The sequence below is a fragment of the Typopeltis vanoorti genome, chromosome 22 (assembly GCF_054136105.1).
Source record: "Typopeltis vanoorti isolate ZY-2024b chromosome 22, IOZ_Tvanoo_1.0, whole genome shotgun sequence".
Lineage (NCBI taxonomy): Eukaryota > Metazoa > Arthropoda > Arachnida > Uropygi > Thelyphonidae > Typopeltis > Typopeltis vanoorti.
The window spans coordinates 23,865,956-23,886,334 of NC_143570.1; the positions used below are offsets into that span (position 1 = coordinate 23,865,956).

The 20,379-nt window shown below is 35.0% G+C and overlaps 2 protein-coding genes across 3 annotated transcripts in view; one reads left to right on the forward strand and one right to left on the reverse strand.

Annotated features, from left to right (window-relative positions):
* Window positions 1-5,585, reverse strand: part of CstF64 (cleavage stimulation factor subunit 2 CstF64) — a 145,898-nt gene extending 140,313 nt beyond the window's left edge. The window contains exon 1 of one of the 2 annotated variants that reach the window (XM_090411843.1): window positions 5,294-5,585. In XM_090411843.1, coding sequence (XP_090267969.1) covers window positions 5,294-5,351 — 58 coding nt within the window. In that variant the 5' untranslated portion in view covers window positions 5,352-5,585. Of the gene's footprint in view, window positions 1-4,893; window positions 5,003-5,293 lie in introns of those variants that run through there. The other variant, XM_090411842.1, reaches the window with a different exon arrangement.
* Window positions 5,555-20,379, forward strand: part of Mpc1 (mitochondrial pyruvate carrier) — a gene marked incomplete at its 5' end in the record, with an annotated part of 99,701 nt that continues 84,876 nt past the window's right edge. The window contains one exon of the mRNA XM_090412425.1: window positions 5,555-5,590. Coding sequence (XP_090268551.1) covers window positions 5,555-5,590 — 36 coding nt within the window. The remainder of the gene's footprint in view (window positions 5,591-20,379) is intronic.

Here is a 20,379-nt window from a genome sequence, read left to right on the forward strand (position 1 = left end):
CTCTCTCCAATCGCTAACTTCTACATGGAAACCTTCGAGCAAAGGACTCTTGATTTTGCCACGCTAAGACCAACCGTCTGGCTCAGATACATTGACGTGTTCATGATCTGGCCGCACGGGCAACAAACACTAAACACATTCCTTAGCCACCTGAACAAACAACACAAACACATACAATTCACCATTCAAATCGGAAATCAAAATTCGCTCCCGTTCCTAGACACACGTCTTCCGTCAGGCAGTCTATCCTGACGGAAGACGTGTGTTAACGACTCCATATAAAATATGGAGTCGTTAACACCCTTAAAAACAGAGCTACAACAATTTGCTCTAACCAGCAAGCCCTGAAACAAGAACCTAAAAATCATCAGCGATACAGTCATCAATAATGGCTATAACAAAAATAGTATTAATAAAATCCTCTATAAAACAACAACAAAAACAAATCTAGATTACAGTAAAACCATAGCCATCCCATACAATAAAGGGTTATCAGAAAAAATCAACAGAATCCTACAACATTATAACCTCAATGCTACCTTTAAACCACCCACTAAAGGTAAAACCATATTCAACTCCTCTAAGGATCCTCTCCTCCCATTAGCACATCCTGGAGTCTATTGCATAAGCTGCACCTGTAACTTACCGTGGAACAGGATGGACAATTCCTATAAGCAAGAAAGAACACATTAGACACATTAAATATAACCATTATGGTGAAGCAGGCTTCTTACACCACGCACTCAACACTTTACACCAAATCAACTGGAAAAGCACCCGCTCTTTACACCACACAAAAACCTGGTATGAGAGGAAATTTAAGGAAGCCTGCGAAATCCTGATAAACTACCCAAATATCAACAACAAAGATGGCATGAAAATTCCAAGGATCTGGATGGCACACATTCAGCCTACCTAATATATAAGATCCAGCATAAGTCAGGACTCTAATCAATCTTCAGCTAGTATTAGAAACCATTCCATGCCAACTGGCTGGAATGTACAAATATAATCATGATGTTAATATATGTATATAGATAGATACTTGTTGTTACGTCCAATGTATTTCTACAACCAACAGATAACAATAATAATAGGACTCTAGCGTTGATGTATATATATATATGTTTTTTCCACCAGAGGTCAGGCCAACAATTGTTGCAGTGGTTGGTCAGTATCTTTAACAAACCAGTTTGATTATAGTGTAGCTTGTTTTCTGTGTATAGTTGCATGCTCCAGAAGATGACCTTGACATAAAGGTCGAAACGTCGAATGTAGATTTTAGTTATATTAAACTAAAGTTTTTATTCAAACACGGTAGCCGTCTCCATAATTTTCAAAAATGCATTCGGATCACCGTGTAAGCTTAAAAGAAAGGATTCTTTTATAAAACTAGATTATTAAATGACACAAATATACAATGACTATATGAACAAAGTTTTATTTTATCCAATATTTGAATAAAATAAAATGAAGTAAAGAAATGGAAATAGAATGGTTTAATATAAAACAATAATAAATACAGCAGCAAATGAAAGCTTAGGAAAGACCAAAAAATTCAATTTAAAAAACACTGAAAATAAGGGATGATACAATCAAAGAAATTATCAAAATGAAAACAAAAGCATATCATAAATGGTTAAACAACAAAGGATTAAAAGATGAAATAGAGTAAAAAAGAATAAGAGCTATGGCTAAAAGAGAAGTGAGAAAATGACAGAGAATAATGGAACAAATTTCTTTCTAGAACTTTGTTCCATTATTACATAACATAAGATAACCGACAAACATTCATCGAAAATGAAATGGAAATAACTAAAGAAGAATTAGAAATCAGCTTCAAAGAAACAAGAAATCGAAAATCACCTGGAGAAGATAAGTTCAGAATTATATAAATATGCAGGACGAAGGTTTAAAGAAAGACTCATTATTTTTGAATAAAATCTATTCAACAAGTAACAACTATTCAAAATCTATTCAACATTACAACTATTTGTCTGACCTCTGGTGGGAGAAAAAAACTTACTACATCAAAGCGAGAGTCCTATTGTTATCTATTATGCCAGCCTGGTTGGCCAAGTGGTTAGAGTATGCTCCCTCTCCAGCCAAAAGGCTGTGGGTTCAAATCCCGCTGTGGGCATGGATGTTTGTTTGTTTGTGAAAATACTAGTGGTGGTGGTGGTCAGCAGTTGATGGCATTGGTGTAGATGATGAAGGTAGTTACAGCTGGTGAAGTGGTGGAGACAGGGAATTGTAGAGTAGGTATCCTCCCTCGATGAGTCTTTGGACTCCCTGGAGGTGTTATGTAATAATAATAATATTATGTTACAAAATTAAATTAAGCTGGAAAGCAACATGTTTATAAATAACCCACCAAAAGAATGGAAAAAAGCCATAGTGATCCCATTTTTAAAAAATGTAATAGAGATGACCCTAAAAATTATAGATGTATAAGTATTCTAAACTCTTGTTATAAAATATACAGCAGAATTTTAAATAAACTAATAAAATATTCTGAAGGCTTTATTTTAGAAGCACAAAATGGATTTAAAAAAAGTACAATCATGTATAGATCCAACCTTTTGCCTAAAATTGATAATAGAGAAAAGAAGAGAATACAATTTAGAAAGACATATTACATTTATTGACTGAAAAAGCATTTGATAAAGTTAAAAGAAGTATTTTTTTAACATATTAAAAGAAAAACAAATGCCAAATAATATTCTAAAAGCTGCCATAAGTATATGTGAAAATAATCAAATACAAATAAGATTAAATTATGAACTATCATATCCAAGAGAGATAAATCAAGAAGTTCAATAAGGATGTCCCCCCTTGCAGCAACTCTTTTTAATATTTATTTAAATGAAATAATAATAAAATGGAATAAAAATTCCTATCAAGGGATTAAACTTTTTCTTGGTGGAAATTAAACACACTCCTTTTTGTTAATGATCAAATAATAATTAAAAATTTTGAAGATGAAATATCCAAAGATTATGGAATGATATCAACAGAAAAATGAAAAACGATGGCCTTTAAAGGACAAGATCCAATAAGAACTAAAATAATAATAGATACGATTTTAGAACAGGTCAATTCATTTAACTACCTAGGATGTATGATTACATATGAAAGTGAAAAAAGATATAAACCTAAAAACTGTGAAATATTTAAAAATAGCATTTGTAATTAACTCTATATTTAAACCTAATCTAGTTCAAAAACAAACTAGATTAAAGGTATACAAAACATTAGTCCTATCAGTCCTCTTGTATAGAAGTGAAATCTGGACAATAAAACAAAAAGACAAAGATTAACAGCAGCTGAAATGAAGTTAATGAATAAAACTTCAAAGTATACTCTATTCAATCACAAAAGAAATTATGAAAGAACTAAACCTTAAGGATCTTTCTCAGACATAACCAAGTTAGCTGGTCTTGGGTGTGGAAAGCAGGGTTTTTCTCCCCAGTTTATCTTGGGTTTTTTCTCTCGCAAGCAAGCAAACCGGCCCCATGAACACACACAGATTACAGTCAGGAATACTTAAGACCCAGCCATAGGCCTGATTTGTCAGCTATGCTGGTCCCAAGCCCAGATAAAATTTGAGGGGATTGAGATGGTGCTGTATCTCCTCATAAAAGGAGCCTCATGGCTGTTACATCATCATACGCTATAAATAAATAATAGAAAAAATAAAGAAATATAATATGAAAACAGAAAGATTACCAAAACAAGTATTAAATTACAAACCATTAGGAAAAAGAAAACCAGGACGTCCTCTAAAGAGATTCAACAATGACTTCTGAGGCTAGACCAGGCCATTGTAAGCCTAAATCCATGAAAAGTATGATGATGATGATGAAAAAAATGAAGACATCAAAAAAGAGCTAGATATTTACAATGTAAATGAAAATATCAAGGAATATAGAGTTAGGATGGAAAAATATTGACTACCAAGAGACCAGCTACAAGATGGAAAGACCAGTCAAGTCATAACAGGCAAATATCTAATCCTTCCCATCAATCAAAAAATTTCAATTCCATAAATATTACTTTTTATTGCATGCATTTTTATATATGATTATTATGCAACATCTCCATGAAGTTCAGAACTCATTTCAGGAGGGTGTTCCACACTACATTACTTTTATCTGCTATACACACACACACCATCACCCACTAATAATAATCCACATCTACATGCACTACTATCTACCACCAACTAATAGTACTTTTGTTAACTGCATGTGGGATGAAAAATCTGAATTCCAGGAGTAAAAGCACTACTGCTTCTGTATAATATTGACTAACTCACCTTCAAACTGGAAAAAAAACCACACACACACATATATATATATAACGATTCCTTTCATCATAAGAATCAAATTCAGGTATTTTCCAAGTGAAAGAAGAATGTTGTCCTATTAGTCTTCCTACTGAGCTATGCTGCTAAAGGGGCAATTAATAGTTTATATCATGACATGTCATTAATTATTCAAGTGTATTTATAAAGGATTTTTTTATTTATGAACAGCATTAAAATGTAAATATGTACATAAGCATAGAATAAGAACAGGGTATCTAGTAGAGTAATATCTGAAATATGTCAGTCTCTCTCTCTCTCTTCTTTATAAATTACAATTATATTTTAAAACTTCAGGATTAAACTTCGGTTTCAAATATCCGGTACTCCAATGTGTTTGCACTGTACAGTTATTTATTTAGCATTTGCTGATATAACGGCCGTGAAGCCCATACAGCAAATATAGAACCATCTTATTAAATCAATATTTGATATCGGTTCTAAGTAGCGTGCATTCTCTGATCGGTTTGTCTGTTTTGAGAGATGAAAGACCTAACAGCATCACCGTATGATATGACCTAACTCACCTTTAACTGTAAAGCATGTACATTCGTGTCCTACACGAGATTCCAGCCCAGTCCTTTCCAACCAAACGGCAACATTGTTAAGAGGTTCCATTCCGTATACTGCTAGTCGACCTCAGCTAACGAACACGGAAAAAAATAATCTCAACAATCGAAACTGACCATTTATAACATTACATAATGATATTAGAGATATCATTATGTACATTAACGATATATTAAAAGTTCTTTAAAAAATACCGTAAACTAAAGTATTGTGAATCGTTGATAATGCCTCAAGAAAATTAATATATAGAATAGTATCAATCCTGCTTACAGATATCTCGGTCTGTTGTTTAACAGTATCCAATGAGTATATGTATTTCAAATCAACAGCAAGATTAAATATCAAATAAAGGCTCACCAAATACAGAACGCATAGACCGTTCTGCAGCAGACAAGGCTCCTTGCATAGCCGCCATCTTGACACCGGAAATTTGGAGTTTGGACGGAACTTGTAAATATAATCTCAATCTCAGTATTTACACCTCAAAGTGATCTTGCCGGTTGTGCTACACGCCGATTAAGTAATAATTCGTGGGTTTGTGTAGATTTTGTACTTTGGTATTAACTAATTCTCGAAGTATAATAATGGCTGCTAAACTAATTCAGCGAGGTTTAAACCAACTTAAGAGTAAAGAATTTCGAGACTATTTATGCAGGTAAAAATATACTTCAATAGTCACATTAATTACGGTGTTTACATATTATGAATCCTCACTAGTGATAAGGATTTACGTGTTTCTAATTATAATGTATGTTTATTTTCCTTGCTTTACAACGTGATCCTGTTCTCCTTTGCGATGACTGACGATTGTGTATATCTGGTGAATTAAATTCACTGTTTGTGACATGGATACTTCAGCACAGTAAGTACTTATCATGTATGACTTAATTATGAGATAGATATATAGTACAGTATAATTGTTATATTTCCAAATTTGTAACGATAGAAATTACAGAGATTAAAAAACATCATCATCTTAGGTGGCATCTTCATATTGAAAGTTCGCAATTATGAATCTATCCATAATACAACACTAGAGCTAATACTGCACAGGGGCTCCCCAAGAACCTAAGTGCAGAAGAAAAGTTCCTTATATGCATATTTTTTTGACTGTAGATCCGTGCATGTGCACAGGGACGGTTTGTTTGTTCTGAGGGATGAAAAATCTGAGTTTCCAGGTTAAAAAAAAACCTCTGCCACCGTATGAGACTGGCTAAGTAAACTTGAGTCGAAGAGGCCTGAAAAGTTCCTCGCATCATAGACCGGAATCGAACACAGGTCTTTCCAACCAAAGGGTTTTGTCTATATTGACTGAGCTTATATTTTATTTAGTCCAAAGCATCTATGTACACTCAAAATAAATAAATAAAATATATATATATATATCTACACACACACAACTATTTACAATATATACATAGAATTTGTACATATGGACCGCGCGGTTAGCCTAGTGGCTTTGCGCTTCGCAACCATATGCCTTTGGAAGGAGTGTCCCAGGCTCAATTCCCGTTGTAGACGTGAGGAATTTGAGGATCTTCCTCAGGCATAGGCAAGTTAGCCGGTCTTGGGCGCAGTCAGTAGGGTTTTTTCCGCCAGTTTATCTGACGTTTTTCATCCCGCAAGCAGGCAAACCGGCCCTGTGAACATACGCCTCTACAGTCAAAAAAATATATCCCCCCCCCCAGCGGCAGACCAGGCGACGGGTCGGTTGGGAGTAGCACTAACAAGAAGTCACATCTAAGTAACACGCGGACCCTGCATAGGAAGCGGGAATAACGCGTAGAAGAAGAAGACATCGAATTTGTACATAGAATGCTTATAGTAATTGGCATTTTGATTTTTACATTACTATATACACATTACCATGTAAACTTTTCAGAAGTGTTTTACAATAAATTTTTTAAACAAAAAAAAAAAAAAAACATCATCACATGCTCAATCTCTATTTTTCCTTTTCAATTGTTGAACTGTTATTTTGGCAGTATATACTATCAAATCAATAATAGCCTAATATTTTTATATTAGGCTATATTGATTTGAAAAGCTATTGATAAGTTCCTTTATCAGAGCAGTCGATGTTTATATATATATATATATATATATATATATATATATATTGGTTTTGTCCATATATACAATTAGCTATACAAATAGTTATACATATACTTTCATACCATATCACAATTTACATATCCTAGATGATTATATTATGAACCTAAGTTAAATGCACAACTGACATACATTCATACATTATTTGCCTCCTACACATCCAGATGTGCATACATATTGGTAGCATCTCCCTAGATAAGTGCATTTTTTTTTTTTTGTACATGCTGCTGTTCTTTTATTATATAATACATTCCATATGGTTTTACATGATATTGTTTTTGCATATCTTAAGAGATAAATCCCTAATTTATTATATACATAGTTTACTCATATGCAGAAATAGTTTCTTCACACACATATATATGTATGCCATATCATGATTTACATGTTTTTGTATATACAAGAATATATACATATATTTTAATCTACATATATATACTGTATGTTACATACTACATAATACATTTATCTGCCACAATGCTATTGTATAATCTTATTAGTCACTAGATGTATAGTATTTTACGTGCTACACATATAGGATATTATTACAAGATATATAATGAACATTTTGCATTCTATATGAAAACTGTATTTCCCCTGATTGTGGTGGATGGGGGGTCTTTTATTTCTTGTATTAATATGTTTTCTTCTACATCTTCTGTTATGAGGCCTGTTTTTTGCCTTTGGGTTCTTGTTATTTTTTTTCTGTTTATGGTGTGTGTAATAATTTCTTTTAATTATGTGTTAGCTTTGTAATTATATCTGGGCCTGCTTCTCTGCCATAAACTTTATTGCATCTGCAGGTCCAGATAGCATACATCGCTGATATGATGAGTATTGCCGTAGTGTTGTTTATGTGTCCTTCACGTAGCCAGAAGAGTGTGTGTTCTGTGATGGGTAGTTTGTGTTGTATATGAGGCTGTACGGTGTTCCATATCTTAGAGCAGTGATGGCGAATCTTTTTACCCAGGTGTGTCAAACATCTTTTTTTTTTTAATATTGACGTTGATGTGCCACTTGCATACATGCATTATAAATTTAACTACTTAATCATAGATGGTGACTTATACATATCATATTACGCTATTTATTTAATAGGACATTAATATACAATCTATGAATTCATATTATACAATTAATTTAATAAACTGAAATTATTGAAATTAGTTTTTTCATCAGAATACCAATATTTTTTAACATCCAAGGTGTGTCACCTGAAACCCTCAAGTGTGTCAGTGCTGACACGCGTGTCATAGTTTCTCCATCACTGTCTTAGAGGTATGAGGGCAGTAGAGCATTATGTGGTGTAGTGTTTTTTGGTTGGGGGAAAAAGTGGCATTTGGCTGGGCCGTGCAGTAGAATACCTACTGTGGTGGATGGTGGGTCTTTTATTTCTTGTATTAATATGTTTTCTTCTACATCTTCTGTTATGAGGCCTGTTTTTTGCCTTTGGGTTCTTGTTATTTTTTTTCTGTTTATGGTGTGTGTAATAATTTCTTTTAATTATGTGTTAGCTTTGTAATTATATCTGGGCCTGCTTCTCTGCCATAAACTTTATTGCATCTGCAGGTCCAGATAGCATACATCGCTGATATGATGAGTATTGCCGTAGTGTTGTTTATGTGTCCTTCACTTAGCCAGAAGAGTGTGTGTTCTGTGTGTTTAGTTTAAGGTTTATGGGTAGTGTGAAAGCCTTTTTAAGTACGTTTGATAGTTTTAGGTGACCTCTTTCAATCTCACGGTGCTGTGGTAGTGGTATTACAGCTCGCGTGAGATTGATTTGTGCTGTTTTTGGTTTTATGTTTGCGAATTCATTTATTGGTATGTGATTGTTAATGAATCTGTAGCCTTCCGCAATCTCATAGAACATCTTTGGTATTTTGCCATGCGATTGCAGAAGGGTACAGATTATTTTGTCTGGCATTATTCTTTGTGTATAATGTATGTGCTTCATTCTTTTCTTTCGGAGTAGGCTCTGTCTATGAGCTTTGCTCTTGCACTTAGAGTTTTCAGGTGTACGTTGATCAGGCCAAGTCCTCCAGCTTCTCATTTGTGGAAAATTGTGGTCCTTCTTAGGGGTTCGTATTTTGAACCCCAAATAAATTTTGCACACTCTCGATGTATTTTTTCTACTTCCCTTCCGTTATAGTTAATGTTATCAAACAGATACCATAACTTTGAGAGTAGGTACTGGTTGCAAATTTTTGTCCTCAACCTAACTGAGTGTTGTCTGGTTTTCATTTGAGATTTTGTTATTATTATTATTATTATGTGACACCTCCAGGGAGTCCAAAGACTCTTCAAGGGAGAGTGTGCCAACAGCATCAAACGATTGATCCCTTCCAACTGCTAACCGTGCTCAAAACTTGCTTAACTTTTTGCAAGCCATTAATAGCAGAGGCTCTACCAATCGACCAACCTTTGCTGGCTTTTGTTTGTTATTTTTTTTTGGGGGGGGGGGGTTAGTTCCCACTCTGCGTTGTGTTGTTGTTGGTTTCCTAATGTGATTCCCAAAAGTGGGAGGTATTCATTAATTTTTATTTTGTTTGGCAAGTTGGCTTATTTGCCTATCTGCCGATGAACAACGCATGACATTTCTCTAGGCTTAGCTTTAGACCGGAAGCTTTTTGAAATGTTTGGAATATGTCAAGAGTCAATAAGAAGAGCTCAGCTGTTGTTAATGTTAATGTTACATCATCAGCATAGGCGACTACTTTTGTTTTGCCTTCACCTCCTATGTGAGTTCCCGCTATGCCAGGATGTTCTTTAATCGCATGTATTACCGGTTCTAATGCAAGAGCAAAAAGGATCATAGATAAGCTGTCTCCCTGTCTGACCGAACAGTCAATTTTAACAGGTGCTGACAGCTTTTTATTAATTATGAGGCGTGACTGTGCTGTGTTGTAAATGTTAGATATTATGTTTTGGAATTTCTTCCCAAAACCTGTAGCTTTGAGGACTTCATTCAGATAGTGGTGACTAACTGAATCGAAGGCCTTTTCAATATCCAGACTTATCATCAGGCAAGGTTGTTGTGTAGCCTGATAGTGCTCATATACACAACTAGCCTATAGGATGTTGTCTGTTATTTTCCTGTTTTTTTTTTTTTATGCCGCAGGTTTGGGATTCCGATATTATTTTTTGAATGTGTTTTTATATTCTGTGTGACAGTATTTTTGACAGGAAAAGTGGCCATAAAAATAGGGAAACACAGAAAATACAACACAAACAAAGAAAAATTAAACATAATAAAAGAACTCACACAAAAATACAACACAGACTGATCCCTTCCACATAACAAAACTGCTATTAAGGCTCTGAAAGTCAAACTGAGATAAATCGAAATTAAAGAGACCGAAGGGGCATGGATTCGGGCGAAGATCAAAACTATGGAGCATGATGAAGAAAAAACTAAAACTGGGTGTCTCTTTGAAGACTTAAGAAAGGAAAAAAAAACCACCTTTCGTAAAATCAAACACGAGGAGGTCGAGGGAGATGCAAATCTCCTTCACCACTTCCACGCGGAATACACAAAGATCTTCACCAGAAAAGACAGTTACACAACAGAGACACAAAAACTATTTTAAAACTTTCCCACACTCAGGGAGACAGAAACAGAAGAAATAGACTCACCAGTCACACCAACAGAATGCAAAAACACCATTAAGACCCTTCCACTATGCAAATCTCCAGGACCCCGACGGCCTCACTTCCGAATTCTATAAAGCATACTACCCCATTTTTGAGACACTATTTATGAAAAGTGCCTGCTTAACAAAATACAAAATTCAAAAAGCATCCCAGACTATTTTAACCTTGGATACATAACACTTATACCCAAAAAGAAAGACACCACCAACAACGAAAACACGCAATGGAGAGGTATAACACTTCTATATTGACTGAGCTACGGAGGCTCCGATTAAAATCATCTGTGGTGCAGAAGCGCATGGAATTATTATTATTATTATTATGGGCAACTCCAAGGAGTCCTTAGACTCATTGAGGGAACTCCTAAACATCATATCAAGAACTATTCACCATTCACACAGTATCTATCATACTTTGCTTTGAACTCATGTATAGTCATGGCACACACACAACAAACTCTGGCAGCTTACCCCACTCATTCACCACTCTCCAAGTAAAAAACCTAGTTCTAACATCCTTGCTAACTACACTCTTGCCCAATTTCCATGGATGGCCCCTAGTTCTCCCATCACCAGACCTGTTCTGAAAAATTTCCTCTGAATTAATCTTGTAAAAACCCTTCAGTAATTTGAATGTCTCAATCATATCACCCTTTTTCTGCCTATCAACCAATTTCTGTAACCCACAGATCTTCAACCTGTTCTCGTAAGGCTCATTCCATAGACCAGCTATCATCTTGATCACTCTCCTCTGGATCCTTTCTACCTCCTCCCCATCAAGAAACCTAGGGGCCCAGATCTGGGCACAGTAATCAAGGTGGGGTCTTATCAAGGCTATAAAGAGGAACAATAACTTTCTTATCTCTGCTCATCAAAGTATTCTTCAGTAACCAAGTGATCTGATGAGCTGATTTAGCCACTTGCTACTCCCTAAACTTCAACTCCCTATTCACCAACGCACCCAAATCTCTGGCTTTGTCAACCTCCTAGAGTACAGTTCCACCAATGTGATATACTGCTGCTAATTTTTTCACCCAAAATGCATAACCTTTGCTACATTAAACTGACATCCATTCTCATTATCCCAGACTGCCAATCTTTCCAAATCATCCCGCAAAATTTTGACATCATGTGCATTCAACATTGCTCTACCCAACTTTGCATCATCAGCAAATAAATGAACAGTTCCTCTCAGATCCTTTCCCATATCATTAATGAACAAATTAAATAGCAGTGGTCCAAGAACAGAACCCTGCGGCACACCACTAGTAACAGGCCTTCTTTTGGACTCCACTCCTGAATAAACTACTCTCTGATATCTCTCCATCAACCACCCTCCTATCCATTATCCTTATCCAGTTCAGCCATCACTGTATTATAAAACATGAGCAAGTTACTAAGGCATGATCTACCTTTCAAAAAACCATGCTGTCATCCATACAGTATCCCATTTTCATCTATCCATTCCTGTATTTTGCTCTTGACTAATATCTCCAAAATCTTGACAACGATTCCTGATATGCTGATCTGTCGGTAATTTGCAACAGCAGTCTTGGAACCTCCTTTATGCAATGGGATTATTTGCGCCCTCTTTCAACCCTCTTGGGACTAACCCAGAGCTGAGATTTCAATTAAACAATATGGTCAAGGGAACTGACAATTCCTTTGCCGCTTCACAAAAGACTCGAGCTAGTATACTCAAGCTGGAATTGCGTCTGTTGTTCTTATTACATGGGCACTCTCACCTTGGAGTCCCACTAACTATCATTTGCACAATTCCTTTCATACAGGGTCATCATAACCTTGACAGAGTCCTTGTAAACTGACAAACTTGTATCTCGGCCATAAAAGCACTGTTTTTAATTTTAAATTATTTTCTTGAGTCCAAGGGTGGCATATACCCTAAACAATGATCCTGCTCTCATGCTATTCTTTAACTCATTCACTGACAAAGCACTGATCGCTGACTCTGGTAACCCATTCCAATCATTTGCCACTCTCCAAGCAAAATATCCAGTCCTCAACCACCTCACTAATGGCATTTTATTCAGCAGAGGTTTTGGCTTTGGGACAGGTGCCAGTGGCAAGATATTTTATCAATTATTGAACCTGTCATGCTATAAAAGGTACTACAAATTTGCAAAGAGCACTAAAAGTCTAGTTATGCTGCTTACTCAGTTTCCAGGGATGGCTCCTAGTTCTCACACAAGTCTATTACTGAAAATTTTCTGTTTGATTGAATCTTATGATTTAGCCACATCATGACTACTATGCACAGATTTGGTCACTTGGGTTTCTTGGGGACCAGGAGGTGGTAGAGACGATTCAGAGACAAGTGACTAAGCTAGTGCAAGGTTTGTGGAATGCTCTCTGTGAAAACAGATTGAAGGTTTGTGGGTTACAAAGTTTAGTTGATAGGTGGAAAATAGGGGACATGATAGAAACTTTTAAGATATTAAAGGGAACTTATAAAATTGATGCAAAGGAAATTTTTCAGTATGTAACAAATAGTCAGAGAACTAGGGACCATCCTTGGAAGTTGTGTAAAAGTGCAGTTAGTAGGGGTGTGCAGACCAGATTTTTTTCATGGAGAGTAGTGATTGAAGGAATGTATTGCCAGAATTAGTTATGAGTTTCCTGACAGTGAATGAGTGCAAGGAGAGGTATATGTTTTGTGTGTATAATAGTTAGTTTGAGTCTCCCACGATGAGTCTGAACTCCTAACATGGAGATATATAATAATAATAATGTACCGACTATTTACTACTTACAGCATTTTTATTGTGGCATCAACATACAAAGTATGCTGTGGCTTGCCAACCTGGTTAACTGATTGGATAGTATTTCTGCTCTTCAACCTGTGGACTGTAAATTTGAATCCTAATATGGCATGGATGTGTATGTAATAGATGGATTTCATTGTGCAGAAGAACAATGAAATTGAAATTGATGAAGAGTAAGCAAGATAGCTTAGAGTAACAGATTGGAATGAAGAGTTATGTGAAAAGGAGGTCAATTCTGCCTTTGGCATTGATCAAGGAATGTTTAACAGTAGTGATGTTGAAAATTTATTTATCACTAGGTTAGACTATAATAGATTTAGTTTAATCCTTTATCCCAGTGAGAGCAAACAAAGTTTGCACCTGAAAATATCTTCAGGACTAAATATAGTGTTGTACTATCTTATCCAGTAAGTAGTGCAACACCAAGGCAACTCGTGGCAAAGGTGGAGCAAGCTACCAGTTGCCTTGGTGTTGCACTACTTACTGGATAAGATAGTACAACACTATATTTAGTCCTGAAGATATTTTCAGGTGCAAACTTTGTTTGCTCTCACTGGGATAAAGGATTAAACTAAATCTATTATTATAACAGTAGTGATGTTTGAAGTATTTCAGAGGTTAGGAGATTAAATGGGAGAAAATGGCATTGAGGTAGTATAAGGTGGCAGGGCAGTAATTAGTCATATGAAGAGTGCAAAGAGCAAGCAAGAAGGGCAAATAACATGATTTGTAAGGAAAGGGAGAGCATAAGAAAGAGTTCTTTTAGTATGTGGTCAGTAGAAAAGTGTGATTATGAGAAGACATTAATTGATGGAAATAGTATAAATGTTAATCACTAAGTGATATAATTATTTAATGAGAAGTTCATCAGTTTATTTCATCCTAATCAGTGTGATGTCATACAAATCTCAACTGAGGAGAGAGAGACTGATAATGAATGAGCTTTGAAGTATATGATGATTAAGTAAACTTGATGTTAGGTAATTGCATGTTTTTCAGGAGGTTAGCATGCAATTACCGAACATGTTTTCATAAGTGCCTTTTAACAGAGCAGGTTCCCAAAAGAATGGAAAGAAAATAAAATTGCTTCTTTTCCCCCAAAAGATGCTATTACTGAGTCTTCAAATTACAGTCTAGATAGTGTAGCGGAAGTTGTGAAGATGTTAGCTTGATGAAAGATTAGGTTGATAACAGCAGGGCTCTCTTTGAAATTAGCATAAACTTTGATAGATTGCCATATGATAAGCTGGTATTTAAACAGGAGTAAATCGGGTTGGTGTTGTTGGCCAGTCTCCTAATTCACGAATGTTTGTTGTCAAACATTAGTGAGTTAGGATACCAGCCATCTGATCAGCATCAGCAAATTGCATATTAGAGGAAGAGGATAAAATGGAGTGAAAAGAAAGAAGAAACTTGTCAACCCTGAATTTAAAGACCTGTCAGTTGTATATTCTTTAGGAAATACATAAGAAGGAATACTTACAAAAAGACAGTAGAAGCAATGAGTGAAGGAATTTGTTCTATGAGGTTGGAGTTGAGCTGTGAAAGGAATGATGTGGTATGTGTTTTAACAGATTTAGAAGATTCTGATGAGTTGGTATTTCCATTCATGGAAATACCAACTCATCAGAATTGGCATTCATGGAAATAATTATTAATAATGCAAAAGTAGAAACTGAATGTCTGTGAAAAATTAGAGTGGAGTGAATTAGTGAGCGATGGGCATTAATCAGTCTAATAACTTTCTTCTGTAATGAATGGAGTATTTTTAGAGAACTCTAGATGGAAACCCAAATGTGAGACAGTGTACTTGGATGAATTTGTTATTTTTATAGAGTTAATAGCTGTTTTGAGATAAAAGGATTATCCTTTTATCTCCAATTTGTTCTCTTTATGCAGTGATTAAAATTTATAATATAGCTCATACAAGAGATTTGAAGCATCATGTCTAAACAATTAGATGTTGTCAAAAGAACATGGGAAATTTTTTTTGCAAGAAATAAAACAGGACTGAGTTTTACTGGCATTTGAATTTAACAAGGTTATCTTCATTGTGTAAAAAGTATGGAGACAAATTTACAGCTAAGAAAACTAACATGTGACATTTCAACCTCTAGATCAAAGTCATCATCAGGAATACATATATACACATGAATGAACTAAAACACAAGCTACATTACAGTATGCATAGGTAAGCTATAATATAACTGCTGGCCTGGTTGGCTGAGGGTTAGCATATTCACTCTCCAGCCAAAAGGCTGCGGGTTCAAATCCCACTGTGGGCATGGATGTTTGTGGAAATACTAGTGGTGGTGGTGGGCAGTAGATGGCATTGGTGAGTTGAGTGGTAGAGACAGAGAGTTCTAGAGTAGGTACTCTCCCTCAAATATAACTGCTTTGTTAATTGTTTACACTAGCCTCACCTCTTGTGAGATAAAGATGGGACGAGTACAATTTAAAATTTAAAAAAAATAATAAATAAATAATGAAATGAAATGAGGGGTAACGTATCTGCCCTCCAGCCAAAAGGCTGCAGGTTTCAAATCCCACTGTGTGCATGGATGTTTGTGATTGTCTGTGAAAATACTAGTGGTGGTGGTGGTGTTGAGCAGTAGATGGCACTGGTGTAGATGATGTGGTTCACTGTAGTTTGTGGGTTGATGGTAGAGACAGAGTTGTAGAGTAGGTACCCTCCCTCGATGAATCTTTGGGCTCCTTGGTAATAATAATTGGATAATAGTTGAAAGGATCAACAATTGAACAGGTAAAATAATTCAACTCTTTAGGAATGGTAATAACAGAACATCTAGATACCATGACCACTATTAAAATAGAATATCGACTGCATGGTCATCATTTTGATAAGCTAGGTAAAATCTGGAAAAATAATAAAATCTCCAAACCTCTAAAAATAAAATTATATAATGCAATTATAATACCCACTGTGCTATATGCTTCAGAAACTTGGACACTCAAGAAGACAGAAATACGAAAACTGGAGGCTTTCGAGATGAAATGTCTCAGAAAAATAAATAAAACAAAATGAACAGACAAGACCTAAAATATACAGACTCATTAATCGAAAAGATCAAAAGAAGACAACTTCAATGGTATGGACATGTCGAGAAAATGCCATCAAAAAGACTATCCAACCCTTGCTCTGTATACAAGAATAAAAGAAAAAAGGGAAGACCAAGAACTAAATGGATAACAACAATAAAGATCAATTCTGGATTACAAACATATAAACAGCTCACCAGCCATGCAAGAAACCGAGACTCTTGGAGGTTGTTGTGGAAACATGGAAGACTCAACCCGTCCCTGATGGAAGAGGACATTAAGTGAGTAAGTAATAATAATAATATAACTGCTTTATTAATTGTTTACACTAGCCTCACCTCTTGTGAGATAAAGACAGAGGAGAAGTACAATTTAAAATTTAAAAAAAAAATAAATGAATAAAAAATTTTAATTAATAAAAAGTTAAAATAATATAATAAAATAAAATTTATAAAAATATTAAAAGTCGGACTACATAATTTGCAGTCCTGTTAGCTTTAAATTTTGTAAATCTGATGAGGTTTTCTTGTATTAGCCAATTTGTTCTTCTGATGTTCTATATCTGAATGCTATATAGGTTGCAGATTGGTCTTATAGCCTTGAAATTGCTAATCTATCATTCTCATTGAGATTGGGAAAATGAATCGGCATCATTCCAAGCTTCGTTGAATTTTCTTTCAAACCAAGTTTTGGTGCAGTGGAGGGACTTGGTACCTTCTAGATAGTTCTGTGGCACATTTAGAGTGTATAATTGGAAAGGCATATTTTACAATAATGAAGGAATTTAATGTGTTCTGTTCTTTTTTTTTTTTTTTTTTTAGTGCATCCTGTTTTTTTTTTATGTAGGTTAAGTTGCAACACATTGGATTTTATAAACTCCTAGATTGGGAAGGGAATCTTTAAATGAACTCAGTATGCTTTTTAATTTTGTGGGAGGTTTGAATTTGCCTCATAGTTGTTTTTATGTAGTGTTTATTATTTTTTCTGATGTTCAAGGTTATTTATCATTCATTGTGGCTATGGCATGTTTGTAATCTTTTTTATCTTTAGTAGCATTATGGTGAAGGATGTTGTGATTTTTTTTATACATTTTGTATTAGAGCCTCCATAGCTCAGTCAGTATAGACGAAGCCCTTTGGTCGGAAAGACCTGAGTTCGATTCCTGTCAGCGACGCGAGGAACCTTTATCTGGTCTCTTTCAATGAAAGGCGAGTTAGCCAGTCTCATATGGAGGTGGGGGGTTCACCCGGAAACTTGGGTTTTTTTGTCCCCCCAGAACAGACAAACCAGTCCCGTGAACACACACTTCTAAAGACATAGGACACCTCCAAGAATAAGGAGTAACCACCCTATTCCATAGGATTTTGGTTCCAAATACCTACATGGCAAAATCTGTAGGTCTATGAGTGAGTGTAAATTAGGATAGGATAGGACATTTCATATGGGTTGGGTTTGTGTAAATAGAAAAGTGAATATATATACACACACACACACACACACACACACATAGGAACACTAAATGAAATTAAACACTAAAGGAACACTGAATGAAACTTAAATGCAGATACTAAAGAAAACATAAAATTAAACACCGAATTGAAATTGGAAGAATTTCTACACAGAATTGTGGACAGATAAATAGTTTAAAAAATACAACTGGCAAACATTTAATGAAAAGGAAATAACTAAAGAAGAATTAGAAATCAGCCTGAAAGAAACAAAAAATGGAAAATCACCTGGAGAAGATAAGCTAGGTTCAGAACTATATAAATATGCGGGAACAAGATTCACAGAAAGATTCCTATTATTTTTAAATAAAATTTATTCAACTGGTAACCCTCTAATAGAATGGAAAAAAGCAATTGTGATTCTTATCTTTAAAAAAGGTAGTAGAGATGACCCTGAAAACTATAGAGGAATAAGTATACTAAATTCCTGTTACAAAATATATAGCAGAATTTTAAATAGCAAACTAATGAAATACTCTGAAAACTTTATGTTAGAAGTACAGAATGGATTTAGAAAAGGATGATCATGTATAAACCCGGCTTTTTGCCTAAAATTAATAATAGAGAAAAGAAGAGAATACAATTTAGAAACACATATTGCATTTTATTTAACATATTAAAAGAAAGACAAATACCAAATAATAATAAAGAAATACAAATAAGATTAAATCATGAGCTAGCATACAATAGAGATAAACCAAGGGGTCTGACAGGGATGTCCCCTCTCAGCAACTCTTTTTAATATTTACCTAAATGAAATAATAATAAAATGGAATAAAAATTTACATCAAGGAATTAAACTTTCTCCTACAGTGAACTTAAACACTCTCCTTTTTGCCGACGACCAAATAATAATTACAAATTCTGAAGATAACTTACAGAAAGCTATTTTAGATCTAAATGAGATATCCAAAGATTATGGTATGATAATATCAACAGAAAAATCAAAAACTATGGCCTTTAAAGGACAAGATCCAGCAAGAACTAAAATAGTAATAGATAACAAGATCTCAGAACAGGTGAATTCATTTAACTACCTAGGATGCATGATCGCATATGAAAATGAAAAATATATAAACATAAAAATCGCAAAATAATTAAAAATAATGGGTGTAATTAACTCTATGTTTAAACCAAACCTAGTTCAAAAACAAACCAGACTAAAAGTATACAATACATTAGCCCTACCAGTCTTAATGTATGGAAGCGAAATCTGGACAATAAAACAAAAAGACAAACAAAGATTAACAACAGCAGAAATGAAGTTTATGAGAAAAACTGCAAACTATACCCTATTTGATCACAAAAGAAATGAAGAAATTATGAAAGAATTAAACCAAGAATCAGTAATAGAAAAAATTAAAAAATATAAACATAAATGGATTGAACATGTTCAAAGAATGAAAATAGAAAGATTACCAAAACAAGCCTTAAAGTACAAGCCATTAGGAAAAAGAAACCCGGGATGTCCTCTTAAACGATTCAGCGATTATTTCTAAGGTCGGAACAGGCCACACTAGGCCTAAATCCTTGATATGCATGATGATGATACACACACACACTAAAGCTATATGCTAAAAATCACAAATTTAAGTTCAGGTTGTCTCTAATCCATTGGATTGCACGTGTCCGGGATAACCTAGAAAGGTCAGTCAACGTATCCTGAAAACTCTACAGTGGGCAGTCCTGAATAATGTGATGGACGGTCTGTTGATCAGCTCCACGATCTAAGGTGACTTCAAGATATTTTGGGTTGGCGTTGTGCTGCAAAGTCTTCCCTCTGAATGAGACCTTCAGCTGCTTATCAGCTTGATGATTGTTCAAGTGAAATGTGCAAACTTCAGTCTTAGAGGTATTTGGGCAAAAATGCCATTTGGTATAATAGTTGTACAGAACTTCAAGGTTGGAACTGAGCACAGTCTCAGTCTCTTTCAGGTGTTTAGTCTGAGTTGTCAATGCCAGAACGTCTGCATATGCAAACTTTTGGGAGAATGTTTGTAACATCTCACTAATGTATAAATTAAAGAGGAGCAGAGCTAGCACTGAGCCCTGTGGTAGTCCATTTTTTAGTACTTTAAATGGACTATTTTTACCATTCAGTTGTACCTTGAATTTGCACTTTGATGTCATGCTGTATCTTAATCATCTTTGGGTCTTCTATTACAATTTCCAAATTTCAGTATGAGTCCATTCACCCAAACTGTGTCATATACAGCAGACAGATTTATGAATGCTACTGAGGTTTTAAGGCCTTTTTGGAAACCAGCTTCTATATGTGTATTAAGGTCAAGACCCTCGCATCTACTGTGACCAAGTACTTGCTCACAGGC